The sequence below is a fragment of the Citrus sinensis genome, chromosome 9 (assembly GCF_022201045.2).
Source record: "Citrus sinensis cultivar Valencia sweet orange chromosome 9, DVS_A1.0, whole genome shotgun sequence".
Classification (NCBI taxonomy): Eukaryota; Viridiplantae; Streptophyta; class Magnoliopsida; order Sapindales; family Rutaceae; genus Citrus; species Citrus sinensis.
The window spans coordinates 11488850-11502419 of NC_068564.1; the positions used below are offsets into that span (position 1 = coordinate 11488850).

Consider the following 13570-nt stretch of genomic DNA (forward strand, 5'->3'; position numbering starts at 1 on the left):
GAAATGAATCACAGAATGCTGTCTCTGAGTAAAAAGAATTTACCGCCTATGATGCCGTAATTTTTAAATGGCATTAATAATGTAAGAAACGTGTACGGTTGGATTAAATTAATAATTCATATTTATTTTTTTAATAAGAAACTTTAATTATTTTAAAAATAATATGACTGGTTAACAAAGCAGTTAAGAAGATAATTTTAAATTTAAAAAGAGAAAAGAAAAGAGAGATACGATAAAATTCAATCTCTCTCTTTATTTTATTGAATTCGCTATCGATTTTATTTATGAAATTCTTGTATTTAAAATTAAATTCTTGAAGACTGTCCTGTTCCTAAATGATTAGTCAGTTGGCGACCAAAATACATTTTGGTCATTATATTTCTACTGCATATAGCTTTAATGACCCCAATCAATTCTTTAATTTGTGTACAGAAAATTCCTCATTCATAACAGAATTTCCTGAAAATTTTATTTTTATAAATCTTACTCATTAATCGAGTTCAGTCTCAAGATTCTTTTATTTTTACATTCGATTTTGCTTCGTATTGCTACTACACATAGTTAAATTCAGGGACGGATCTATTAAAGGACAAGCATGAACCATGGCCTTGTAAAAAAAAAAAAAAATTATTACTCAATATTTTATATTTTATTAATAATTGCTTAATTACATTAAAAAATTTATTTAATTTTTTTGAAAATTTTTTTTGACCCCCAGCCAAAGTTGGCTTGTTCCGCCCTTGGTTAAATCCAAAGAAAAAAGAATACGTTTTTTTTTTTTTTATCTTTTATCACAAATTCACAAATTTTTTTTATCAAATTAAAATTATTTTGTTTTAAGTTTTAAGATACAGAACTCAATAGGGATAAGGGTGAAGAAATAGAGGAACAGGAAAGAGAGGGAAGATCTATAAAAAGTCAGGCTCACTTCTTATTTATTGTTACTATTAAAAAAAATCTTATATAAGTTTCAATCTAAGCCATTAAAATAAGTATCATTTCATAACTAAAGCCTAATATTTACCAATAACAAAATAGAAAATATTTAATCTAAGCCTGCTATCTTTTATTATTTAATTATTTATTCATTATATAAAATGAGTGACTGAGATTAAAATTCTTAAATATAAGGATCCAAAATAATCACACTATCAATAACTATCAATAAGGTGAAAACACACAAATCATTTTAGAGAAATCTAAAAATTTATAATAATAATGATAAGTTTGATCATTTACAGAATAGTCCATCTTCTTTTACTGACTTGTTAATTAGGTCCTTTGACTATTTTGACTGTAATTCTGTAAACTTCAAATTTCAAGCACCTCGAGTTTCCCTTTAAAAAAATAAAAATAAAAAATAAAATGAATAACTCCCAGTTCTTCGGAGTTGCCTTTGCCAGAACTGAAATCGTAAATCCTATCAAAAATTGTTCGGCTTGTTTTTATTTTTTTATCTCTCAATTTCATTTGCATGCCTTGTCCCTTATATTTAACTATTATTATTATTTTTAAGCTACAATCAATCGAGATATTTTACGAGTACTATTACTATACTATATTTATGTATGACGCGTGTGATAAAAAATTATAAGTATTAATTACATGATAATTTATTAAAATAAATACACATGCATCGTACATGTATTAAATGGGTGTAATACAACAAAAATATTCGAAAATTTCTTAAATCAATCTCTTCACACTTTAAAGTCGGGTTCAAAAATCAATCTTCACAACTTTTGTTTACAATTTATTTTATCAATTTAATTAGTTAACATCCAGAATTAAATTATAATTTGTAAAGTTAAAAATTACGATTTATTACCATGAAGTGACCTACAAAAATTTGGAGGAATTCTACTTATTGATATTGCAAAAACTTTTAATTTGTTTGATTTCAGATCAGGAATTGGCTATAAATTACCACGAAACACGCCTCAATTTTTTTTAATTAATATTACATTACAAATAAATGAATAATTTTTCATTTAAATTTGTTCGGATTTCTTAAAGTAACAGTGTGATGATCCAATCCAACACATAATAAGTTGGAATGCCGTTTGAGCTATTTGGATGCTCTGTAAATTTCACCTCCTAATACATGTAGATTGTAATCATTAAGCCCTCTATTTCTCAATAGAAGTAAATTTCTTTTTAATCAAAATTAACATAGAAAATAAAGTTAATCGAGGTCAAAACTTCTACTGATAAAATATTAAGGTTATGAAGTAGAGATAAACTAGTAAACTAGAATTTGGAGTGGATACTAATGATTAAGAATAACAATTACAAAGAGGATTGTATTATATAAACTCTTTGTACACAAATTAACCATGGTGCGTTTGAGATTGATGTTAGACAATTGTAACTTAAAAGATATAATACTAAAGTGTTTAGTAAACACTAGTTGCTGTAACTTGAAAATTATGTTGATATAATTTTTCACTTGTATCATGAAAAATCTATTATAGCTTTAATAATTTTGTCAAAATTACTATTTAAAATTTATATTTACTACATATTATTAACTTTTATTTTATAATTACAGTTTTTTTTTTCATAACATTTGTACACAATGTTATGATAAAATATTAAGGTTATGAAGTAGAGATAAACTAGTAAACTAGAATTTGGAGTGGATACTAATGATTAAGAATAACAATTACAAAGAGGATTGTATTATATAAACTCTTTGCACACAAATTAACCATGGTGCGTTTGAGATTGATGTTAGACAATTGTAACTTAAAAGATATAATACTAAAGTGTTTAGTAAACACTAGTTGCTGTAACTTGAAAACTATGTTGATATAATTTTTCACTTGTATCATGGAAAATCTATTATAGCTTTAATAATTTTGTCAAAATTACTATTTAAAATTTATATTTACTACATATTATTAACTTTTATTTTATAATTACAATTTTTTTTTCATAACATTTGTAGCTTAAAAATTACAGCACCTCAATCTCAAACGGACCCATAATTGACAAAATTACTATTTAAAATACACATCTTACGTACGAAAAATATGAATAGTAGCAATAAATAATAATAATAATAATAATAAAAGTGAAATTATAAAATTTAAGTGGGTAAAATGAATAGTTCAATGAATGTCTAAAAATATGTGAACCCTAGATGTTTCATTCTCATTTTTACTTCAATTTCAGTAAAAAAACATTATTAATTATTTCAATTTCAGTAAAAAAACATCATTTCCAGATTCACGTTCACCAAGCGGAAAAGTAACTGCTACGTTGTTTTAGAATGAAATCACTTGCCACAAAAAGTCATGATCTCCCACACCACATCTTTGATTATATATATATATATATATATTGACAGATTCATTCTAATTTGTTTGATTTGTGTTTCATTTTAACTTTTCAGTTAAGCTTATGTTTTTAAAATAAGTCTGGATTACTCTGGAATATCAGAAAAATAATAGCATAAATTATTGCCTTACGATAGACAAAATAAATAACAAAGTCCTTAATTTTTTTTAAAAAGACCGTAAATGACAAAGAAATGTACTAATTTTTAATTTTCTGAAAGAAGAAATAGAGCCGTTGATCGATTACTTGCTGTCCAATTAATATACGCACGTGCCATGCGTTCAATAGCGTTTAGGAAACGCGCGAGGGCGACACTATATATATCTGGCAAAGACCAGCAACAGAACGCTGAACACTTTTAACAGAGCGATCGAAATTTTCCTTTGCTCTTCGAAAAAAAGCCCTAACTCACAAACACGTAATCCCTTCACAAGTCTCTTCTCAAATCCTCAATCATTCTCGCTTTCGTTTTTCCGTTTGACGAACCCAATTTGGTTCCAGAATCAACAGCAGTTTTTGAAAATCAGAGCTCGTCGACGTCGTTTTGGAATTACCTCAGGTTTGCTGTAGTCTCTCAATCAATCAATCGATCAATCAAGATTATGTTTCTATAATTAGGGTTTCGTTATCATCGTTCTGCAAGGATGATCGGATCCGAATGTGGTTATTATTCGACATGTATTAGCGTTAGGTTTCTTCTTTTATCGTTCTTACTTTTAGGTTTAAGGTTAGGGCTGGGGTTTTTCGCTGAGGATTTGGCGGTCAGATAATGATCGATTTTCAAGATTATCAATAACCCGATTGTTATGACCGGCCCATTCTGTATTTAGATTATAGAATTCTTATTAGGGTTTACCTTGGAATCACTTGCGTATGGATTTTCCAATTGGAATTGGAGGATCAAAGGATTGAAAGATGGACAGTGTTATGTTCGTCTGTGCTATGTGTTCTGATTATACTGATAGATAATGATTGATTTTCATGATTATCAAGAATCTGATTCTTGTGGCCGGCCCATTCTGTAATTATATTTTAGAATTCTTACCATGGTTTACCTTGGAATCGCTTACATTTTGGATTTTCTTATTGGAATCGGTGGATCAAAGGATTCATAGATTGACAGTGCTTTGTTCTTCTTCCCTGTGTTCTGATTTTGGATCTTCTGCGATGGAACTGTTGATAATCTTTGAAGGAACAGTTATATGTTTCGTCAATTGATTTCGTCTGTCTCTGTCTATTTATGATGTATAGTATGGAGGTTAAGGCATCCAGGAGATTCACATATCAACGAGAACGATCACTCTTTAATCCAGTTAATGAGCGAGCAGGAGGCAGAGTAGGAGGAGGATGGCCCACCAAGAAAGTACTATGCGTTTACTTTTTAGAAGGAAGGTGCAATCGTAACCCTTGTAGGTTTGCTCACACTGAATCACAAACCCTGCCTGTTAGTAACCATAAGAAGAGTCCACCCAGCTATAATTGTCCAAAGAATAATGTACGGGTTTCCAGTGGATCAGAAGAGGGAACTACCCATGTTCAAAATAGAGAAAACCCAGATCGTACTGTTCCTAATAAATCATCACTGGATTGTTCTACTGGAAGTGATGATTCTGGGAGTAAAAGAACTTTGGAGAGGACTACGCCGAAAAATGTGTGTTACCACTGGCTGTCGGGTAATTGTGTAAAAGGTGATGAATGCCGTTTTTGGCATTCATGGTTTTGTGGGGAGGGGTTCACAATGCTTGCAAAGCTTGAGGGGCACAAAAAGGTATGGTTGTGCTTAGAAACCTTTCTGGTTGTAAGTACAATTTACTGATGACTTTGGGCAATTTTTTATGACAGGCTGTAAGTGGAATTGCCCTTCCTTTGCGATCTGACAAGCTTTATTCAGGCAGCAGAGATGGAACAGTACAACTCTGGGACTGTCATACTGGTCAGTCTGCTAGTGTGATCAATCTTGGTGCTGAGGTTGGATCCTTGATTTGCGAGGGACCCTGGGTGTTTGTGGGCATGCCTAATGTTGTTAAGGTTAGCATATAGCTTAGTATATTTGTATATCTTTTCTTAAATTGACAATGGCCCTTTTTCATCTACAGCTCGTTAATTTTGTGTTCAAAAGCTCATTTTGTATGTGTTGATGATTTTACAGGCATGGCACATTGAGTCGTCAGCTGAATTTAGCTTGGATGGACCAGTTGGTGAAGTCTATTCCATGGTTGTTGCTAATGAAATGCTTTTTGCTGGGGCACAGGTAACTAGAGCTATTTGATTATTATATGGAACTGACATACTTGCTGCCTTTTATATGTTGATTGCAAAGTCTTGGAATTTGTTAGTGTAACAAGCTTTCTGTCGATATTTACTAGGTATAATGGGTCATACATTTTGAAAATCACGGCTGATGATATCCCTTTCTAACTTATATGTTTACATCAATCTCCTGCATCATCTGTCTAGTCATTGCAGTATGCATAAATGTTTATTTATTTTTTGTTGGATATGGCAGGATGGTAATATTTTGGTCTGGAAAGGCATTCCCAACACTCAGAATCCCTTTCAACTGGCTGCATTATTGAAAGGCCACACGCGTCCTGTGACATGTTTAGCTGTTGGAGGCAAGAGGCTGTACTCTGGTTCCATGGATAATACGATAAGGGTAAGTTAGTTAAATATTTTGCAAAAGTTAATCTATTGGAGACCTATGTAGTGCTACTGGGAAGTTCATATTAGGCACTGCTCTGTTGTCTTACTGGAAGTTCATAGTTATTCTTATTCTTAACTTCTATTCTTGCATAAAAGTGGTAACTTTTATTTGTACTTCTTTTATATGTGATCAACCTAACCCTTTGTTTTGCTCTATATGTCTCCACCAGGTTTGGGACCTTGACACTTTGGAGGCTGTAATGACATTGAATGGTCATACTGATGCACCGATGTCTCTTCTTTGTTGGGATCAGTATTTGCTATCATGTTCATTGGACAACACAATAAAAGTTTGGATTATGACTGAAGAAGGCAACTTGGAAGTTGCCTATACACATAACGAAGATCATGTATGTTGAATTTCTTTAGCTATTATATATCTATATATATATTCCTTTGTTTATTTGCTTGCCAAAATGGAAAATCCTGCTGGCTGTATAATGTAATGTGCAATGCTGTTAATATGCTAAATGAAAATAATGCGGACTGATGCAGTGTCGTTGATGGGATTGATTTTTATGCCCTTGAATCGTTTTGGCACCTTTATTCTACTTGAACTGTTTTCTAGTCTGTTCATTGTATGTATGCATTTGAGTATTTCTGTTGCTGTGCAGTAGGAGGGGAAGATGATGCAGCAGCCCCGTCTTTGAAAAATATATTTGATCTTTGCTTCATTGAATGCCATTTTTTATTGTGTTATCTAATAATAGTTATACCTCTCCCACTTTATTGCATCAACTTTGTGCTCTGAAAGTGCATGCACGCATCCTACATGTCGTCGGTGCCACTGTTTTATTGATTATTTTCATTTGCTTGTTCCAGGGTGTGCTTGCTCTTGGTGGGCTGAATGATCCAGATGGTAATCCAGTTCTGATTTGCTCTTGTAATGACGATTCTGTTCACCTATATGAGCTGCCATCGTGAGTGTCTCAATCTGTCCTTAAATCAATTCGGCTGAAGTTTATTTCTCCCTATGCTTCTGTTTAACGAAATTGAGCTCCTTTGTGCCAGGTTTATGGAGAGGGGAAGGATATTTTCCAGACGTGAAGTTAGAGTAATCGAAACAGGACCTGATGGTCTGTTTTTCACTGGTGATGGAACTGGGATGTTGAGTGTTTGGAAAATTTTGGCAAAGCCGAACGCGGAGATGGCATGAATTATATATGTATTATTGAAACTGCGTGATTGGCACGTGATTTAGCCAAATTGGTCAATAAATTGTACATAATAAATGTTAAAAATTTTGGTTATTGCATCAAATAATGAAGTTTTCTATTTAAATAAAATTTCTTCATTTTCATTATATTTATTTGCAACATATTTGATGATAGTAATGATTAATGGTAAAAAGATTGACACCCAAACCTATAAATAAAGCCTTTTTGGGAAAAAAATATGATTTGAGCTTCGAAATTTGTTTTAGGCAAAGAATTCTCATATTGATAAGGTTGGGTAAAATCGGATTCGGAGGAAAAAAATGATCCGACAAGCAATCCGAAATCCAGATCGGACTAATTCGAATATGGATAGCTCGGATCAAATCAGACCACTTGCAAATTGCAATACAAAATTCAAATCGGCTTTGTTTTCTCCGCATTTGTTGGTTTATTCGTCTATCAGTGATTTGAAAGGACAGATATTACTCATCAACTATCACTTATCAGGAAAAAATTATAGTGTAACTGTGATACCGTATCATAATTATATTCAATCGTTAAATTTTAATAGACCATACTCATTCAAGTGGATCCAACAATTAAATACAACTGTAACATGATAACACAGTTGCATCGTAATTGAACTCCACTTATCATACTAAAGAACAATCAAAAGCTTGAAACCAATTTGATAGTTTTTACTGTGTCGCCAAATAAATATATATTCAAAGATCGAAAGGATAATTAGGTTTAGGTTTATCTGAATTAGATCCAAACCTGATCATTTTGGGATTGGATCGGATATTTTACCCAACCCTCTACTTGAATGTAGTTTTTAGTAGTACAAGAAACCTACCCAAAGTCGGAAGAATCACAGTATCGATCAATAAATAATTAATCCAGTTTCATTGTTGCCAAAAATTGAAGCTTATAAAAGAACTTGGGGAAGATCTAAAGCTTCTTTTTTGCACGTTAACATTTGGCTTGCTGCTTCCATTGCTCGACATTGCGGCGGCACTCACCGTGGGCGGCGCCTGCCGCCGGCTTGCTCCATAACTGGCGCTTCACCGCGTACGCGCGAATCCTGCAACTTGCTTGCGTGCAACTAGTTGGAAGGTACTTGGTCTCTCTAATCTCTACTGAAATAAACTTTTCTTTTTCTGATTAAATTCAGTCTAAGTGGATTGAAAATGAACAAAAAAAAAAAAAATTAGTTTATTGTTGAGTTTCGATTGCTCTTCTATAACAATCCAGAACTTTTTTGATTGCTGATAAATTGCGATTAATTTTTTTTAAAAGAGAAGCAATAAAATACTTAGATTGATTGTTAATTTTAGATTTTGCTTTTGAGTTTAAATGATGAATAACTAAGTTTAAATTTTCAGTTATTATTACATTATTTGCAAATATTTTCAAATTTACATCAATAGTGCTATGTAGATTTGGTTTTAATATGTTGATTGTTAATTTTTTATGTTGATGAGGTAGAGTTCAAAGAGGGAAGCAGAAATGTTGCAATAAAATCACATGTGGTGGATTTTGATTAATACTTTTGCCAATTTTTCGTGTTTTGGCTAGTGAATCTGTGCTGAAATTGTGGTGTTTTTGTGATAAGAGTTTTTGTATTATTAATTCTTATATTTTGGGTTTTTACTAATTATTATATGCAAAAATTGATCAAATCTCACTCACACAAAATGGACCCGATTGCAATTTGACACTAATCAATGTTCAAACAGCATTAATTCACTGAAGGAAAATAGAGATTGATGAGTTTGACAGAGAGTTGTAGAAATGAACTCCGGACTGCCATTAGTCAACTCAACGGCAGATGACTTTACTCTGCTGCCAAATGGTACTAAAACCCTAAACCCCCAATGACTTCATTTTCTTATTATCGTTATCATTTTTTGATACTTTAATTATTGTTTTTAAGGTCATTCTTCGTTTATATGAAGTACTAAATTGGTTTGCATTTTGTTTATTGAAGCGAAAAAGGGAGTTTTCAAAATGCCAAGTAGATACTACCTAAATATTTGATATTGGCTGTTTCTTTTATCATTATGTCTCCAGTTATTAACAATTAGCTTGTGGGTGCTGTGTTTCTGTAATAAATGATAACGCTACAGTGTTGATGCTCCATTGGTGAATGTTTAGGGAGAAAAAATAAATCAAATATCGAGTTTAGTGTTTTGCATGTTCTCTTAAAATTTGAGAATGTGGAAATCAATTTGAGCTAAATGATTGAATCGTGCTCATTTCGAATGAGTAACCAAAGTCTGGAAATACTTACTAGTTTAAGTTTGCCATTTGATTTTAGTATCAATGAGTATTCTTGGGCCATTATATATTCAGGGCAGCAGAACAGCTGGTGGGAATCAAGCAAAACCGTGCAAAATATACTCCTTCAAACACCAGATTCCAGCGTGGAAGCTCAAGCATATGCAGAAGGTTCCGCACAAATGAGATAAGTTCAACACCAGTGGCTGGTGTCTCTTATGTGTCCACTCCTGTGATGGAGGAGGATGAAGTGGTGGATAGTGACTTTTACCTTTTGGCAAAGTCGTACTTTGATTGTCGAGAGTACAGGAGGGCTGCTCATGTCCTCCGTGATCAAACTGGAAAGAAATCGGTGTTTTTGCGCTGTTATGCACTTTATCTGGTTTGCTACATTCTCTTCTTTTTTTCTTGTTCTTTATTATTCCATGGTTCTGATTAGGTGGTAACAAGTGATGATACATAAGGAATTTGGATCATACATTTCAAGTGACTATTGCAACAAAATGAAGTTTGGGGGAACAAGAATATCATGGATTTTTGTCCCTCTTGTATTGGCACTTCATTCTTGTGTTACCCCCTTAAGCCCCTTATCCAAGCAATTTGGAATCAAAAGAATGCTCTTTGAAATTTTTTCTGCCTGAATTCCAAATTCTCCACACTGACTTTTCCTCATTACTACCTATTATTTTAATTCCCTCTTGTTAGATAATTAATACACTTGAGCTGCACTTGATTCTTTTGAATGATTTTCCATTTCTAATGAAGCTGAAGTCTGGGTTTGTTTTCAGAAATTTTGGATGTGCTTAATCCTAGGTGTTAAGATCTTTTTCTGCGTTTCTTTGGCTGCTCCCTTTTATACTTAGTGTACTATGGTTTCCACATCTTTCTTGGTGTTTTGGAATATTATTGTGTAATGAAACAAAAACAGAAACAATTAGGACGAGAAACTTTATGGAGGAAACCGTCTTCACTATATTTAGAATTTTGCAAAGAGACCATAAAACCTTTATCACAATTCATGCCATGATTTGTGAATTAATGATTAATACAAAGTTATTGGTTGATTCTGATAATGAAATGTATAAAGACAATGTAAGTGCTAGTAATTTGGATAAAGTTAAAAAGATATTAATCATCAATAGAAGAGACTTAATCTTATGTTTGCGGCTTATATTCATAATACATCACTTTGTTGCTTACAGATGTACTTGTGTGGTTTCTGGTGCTTTTAATTGGTCTTTTAGGATAGTACAATAATGCTCTGCCTTTTTGGTGTTTATACTTTTTACCTTTTTGTTTCTTTTAAAGGCTGGAGAGAAGCGGAAGGAAGAAGAAATGATAGAACTTGAGGGTCCATTAGGCAAGAGTGATGCTGTGAACCGTGAATTAATTTCTCTGGAGAGGGAGTTATCTACTCTTCGGAAGAATGGGACAATGGATCCCTTCATTTTGTACTTATATGGTCTTGTGCTTAAAGATAAAGGAAGTGAGAATCTTGCTCGTACAGTTCTAGTGGAGTCTGTGAATAGCTACCCTTGGAATTGGAATTCCTGGTTGGAACTTCAGTCCTTGTGCACCACAATTGACATCTTGAACAGCATTAATCTCATTAACCATTGGATGAAGGACTTCTTTCTTGCCAGTACTTATCAAGAACTCAGGATGCACAATGAAGCATTGACAAAATATGAATACCTACAAGGCACTTTCGGCTTCAGCAATTACCTACAGGCTCAAATTGCTAAAGCCCAGTACAGTTTGAGGGAGTTTGAACAAGTAGAAGTGGTATTTGAAGAGCTGCTAAGAAATGACCCTTACCGAGTGGAAGACATGGATATGTATTCCAATGTGCTCTACGCAAAAGAGTGTTTCTCTGCTTTAAGTTATCTTGCCCACAGAGTATTTACAACTGATAAATACAGACCCGAATCTTGTTGCATTATAGGGAATTACTACAGTTTAAAGGGACAGCACGAGAAGTCAGTTGTGTATTTTAGGAGGGCACTCAAATTAAACAAAAATTATTTGTCCGCTTGGACGCTAATGGGCCATGAGCACGTTGAGATGAAAAACACTCCAGCAGCCATTGATGCCTATAGACGGGCTGTAGATATAAATCCACATGACTATCGAGCCTGGTATGGGTTAGGACAAGCTTATGAGATGATGCACATGCCTTTCTACGCTCTACATTATTTTCGAAAATCTGTATTCTTGCAGCCAAATGATTCTCGGTTATGGATCGCTATGGCTCAGTGTTATGAAACTGAACAGCTTCACATGCTTGAGGAGGCAATAAAATGTTACAGAAGGGCAGCAAATTGTAATGACAGCGAAGCAATTGCCCTGAACCAACTAGCAAAGCTGCATCATGCACTTGGACGTGACGAAGAGGCAGCGTTCTACTACAAGAAGGATTTGGAGAGGATGGAAGCTGAAGAGAGGGAAGGTCCAAATATGGTTGAAGCTTTGATATTTCTTGCTACTCACTGCAGAGCCCATAACAGATTTGAAGATGCAGAGGTGTATTGTACTCGTCTCTTGGATTATACTGGGCCGGTGAGTTTTACTACCTTTCTTGCTTTTATGGTTTATACTGAGACTGGTCAACCATTGTACAAATTCTTAGAGGAAAAAAATTATCAAAACAGGTTAACACATGTTTTAACTTCTTTGTAGGAAAAAGAGACTGCTAAGAGTATGCTTCGAGGAATGAGAATGGCGCAGTCTAGTTTTCCTGCCATGGATGTTGAACACTTTCCTCCCTGATTTTTCTGCTTTCACTTTGGGAAGTTAAAAATTCTTCTGAAGTTGCTGTGACTTATTTTCAGTTTTGGGAGAACTGTCAACCTGTGAATACCTTGAGATATCTTGAATTACAGTGGCAAGCATATCTTGCTCTTCCGAGCTGCAGAAGCCGCTGTTGTATTTTCTGAAAGTAATTTTGTTTTGCTTGTTATGAAAGATAGAAATTCCCGGGGCATGATATGCAAATTTGCATATGCTGCCTGATTTTATAGGTGGTGTGAGGCTGAAGCATGAACATGTTTCCTGTATCAGTTAATTTTAACCTTCAGCGTTGTACAGGAGGGTTGTAACCTGAAAGAGTGGCTGGACCGTTGCATAATTCTTTTGAAGCTGGACAAGGAGGTGATGAAGTTGGTGCCATATACAACCTGGGAGGCGATCGCTCTTTGTAAATTGATTTTTCAGCTTGCATTTGTTGCAAGCTGGGGATTGCTTGAAGCATTACTAGGGCTCTGGGCAGTCATAGCTATAGACATTGTATCATTGGGGGCAATGATCTCCACTTTGGATCAACGAAGAAGCAGATTTTAGGCATGATTTCAGGGGTCTTATTGTGGACATATAATCTTAGGAAATGCTCAGAGAACTCCTTTCCCTCGGCAAAGTTCTCCAAAACTCCTACTGCTCTGTTTTCCTTGCTCAATCTGATTCAAAGTGGCCAAAAGGATGATTGTAGGTCAGGCAAAAAGTCTCTTTTATATGTTCCTCGAATAATTTATTCTCCTCTCCTGTGTAAAGTAACAAAGGCAAAGGCTTCAACAAATATATTGGTGATAGCCTTGTCATTTACTTCTGCCTTTCGAAAAGAGAAATATGTCCATCATTTTGTACACACTCAGACCATCGTATGTTACCATAAGAATGGAACGACGCACCTTTTGGCAAGATTAGTCTTAATGTCTTATCCTACTGAAAATCCACATGAAAATAAGGGTTGATAGTCCCATTAGGTTTGGACTAATCTCTTAGTCCTGATAGTCAAATATAGCGTAGGATGAGAACTGTTCTTTTTTTTTTTTCAGTTCCAAATCCCATAATCTAATTCAATCCCATAATTTATCGTTAACCTCCGAAGGCAGAAGGCAAGGCTGAAGAGGCAAAACATAATGATGTAGCAGATGCGTTGTTGCTTGATTTCATCATCCATGACGCACTCTCTGTATCAGTACCACTTTTATGGCTGTTCCAAAGAGACCATGACGAATCCTCTGATCCCATTATTATTAAAATTCTTTTCAAAAAATGAACCACAAAGTAAGACGACTTAGACGACATTTACA

At 34.0% G+C, this 13570-nt stretch overlaps 2 protein-coding genes across 3 annotated transcripts; both read left to right on the forward strand.

Moving 5' to 3' along the window:
* Nucleotides 1-3683: 3683 nt before the first annotated feature.
* Nucleotides 3684-7348, forward strand: LOC102613916 (zinc finger CCCH domain-containing protein 48-like). 2 transcript variants are annotated; one of them, XM_006491517.4, is made up of 8 exons: nt 3684-3901; nt 4594-5110; nt 5185-5370; nt 5492-5593; nt 5849-5998; nt 6216-6395; nt 6868-6965; nt 7057-7348. In XM_006491517.4, the coding sequence occupies exons 2-8, from the start codon at nt 4595-4597 to the stop codon at nt 7199-7201; spliced, it is 1377 nt and encodes a 458-aa protein (XP_006491580.2). In that variant the 5' UTR covers nt 3684-3901; nt 4594; the 3' UTR covers nt 7202-7348. The 2 variants fall into 2 exon arrangements, with proteins under 2 accessions (XP_006491580.2, XP_006491579.2); XM_006491516.4 differs by having other exon boundaries at nt 3684-5110.
* A 502-nt stretch (nt 7349-7850) lies between these two features.
* Nucleotides 7851-13175, forward strand: LOC102614407 (anaphase-promoting complex subunit 8-like). The gene is made up of 5 exons (XM_006491518.4): nt 7851-8318; nt 8942-9057; nt 9558-9864; nt 10791-12041; nt 12162-13175. Exons 3-5 carry the CDS (start codon nt 9718-9720, stop codon nt 12249-12251), a joined length of 1488 nt encoding a protein of 495 aa, XP_006491581.2. The 5' UTR covers nt 7851-8318; nt 8942-9057; nt 9558-9717; the 3' UTR covers nt 12252-13175.
* The last annotated feature ends 395 nt before the right edge of the window (nt 13176-13570 follow it).

What these genes read in the sequence shown, in the direction of transcription:
- LOC102613916 (XM_006491516.4), top strand. Translation starts at nt 4,583, where the DNA reads ATGATGTATAGTATGGAGGTTAAGGCATCCAGGAGATTCACATATCAA. An exon ending in AGCTTGAGGGGCACAAAAAG is followed by an intron (nt 5,111 to 5,184) that starts GTATGGTTGTGC and finishes TTTTTATGACAG; the next exon opens with GCTGTAAGTGGAATTGCCCT. An exon ending in GCATGCCTAATGTTGTTAAG is followed by an intron (nt 5,371 to 5,491) that starts GTTAGCATATAG and finishes ATGATTTTACAG; the next exon opens with GCATGGCACATTGAGTCGTC.
- LOC102614407 (XM_006491518.4), top strand. Translation starts at nt 9,718, where the DNA reads ATGGAGGAGGATGAAGTGGTGGATAGTGACTTTTACCTTTTGGCAAAG. An exon ending in GCTGTTATGCACTTTATCTG is followed by an intron (nt 9,865 to 10,790) that starts GTTTGCTACATT and finishes TTTCTTTTAAAG; the next exon opens with GCTGGAGAGAAGCGGAAGGA. An exon ending in TCTTGGATTATACTGGGCCG is followed by an intron (nt 12,042 to 12,161) that starts GTGAGTTTTACT and finishes ACTTCTTTGTAG; the next exon opens with GAAAAAGAGACTGCTAAGAG.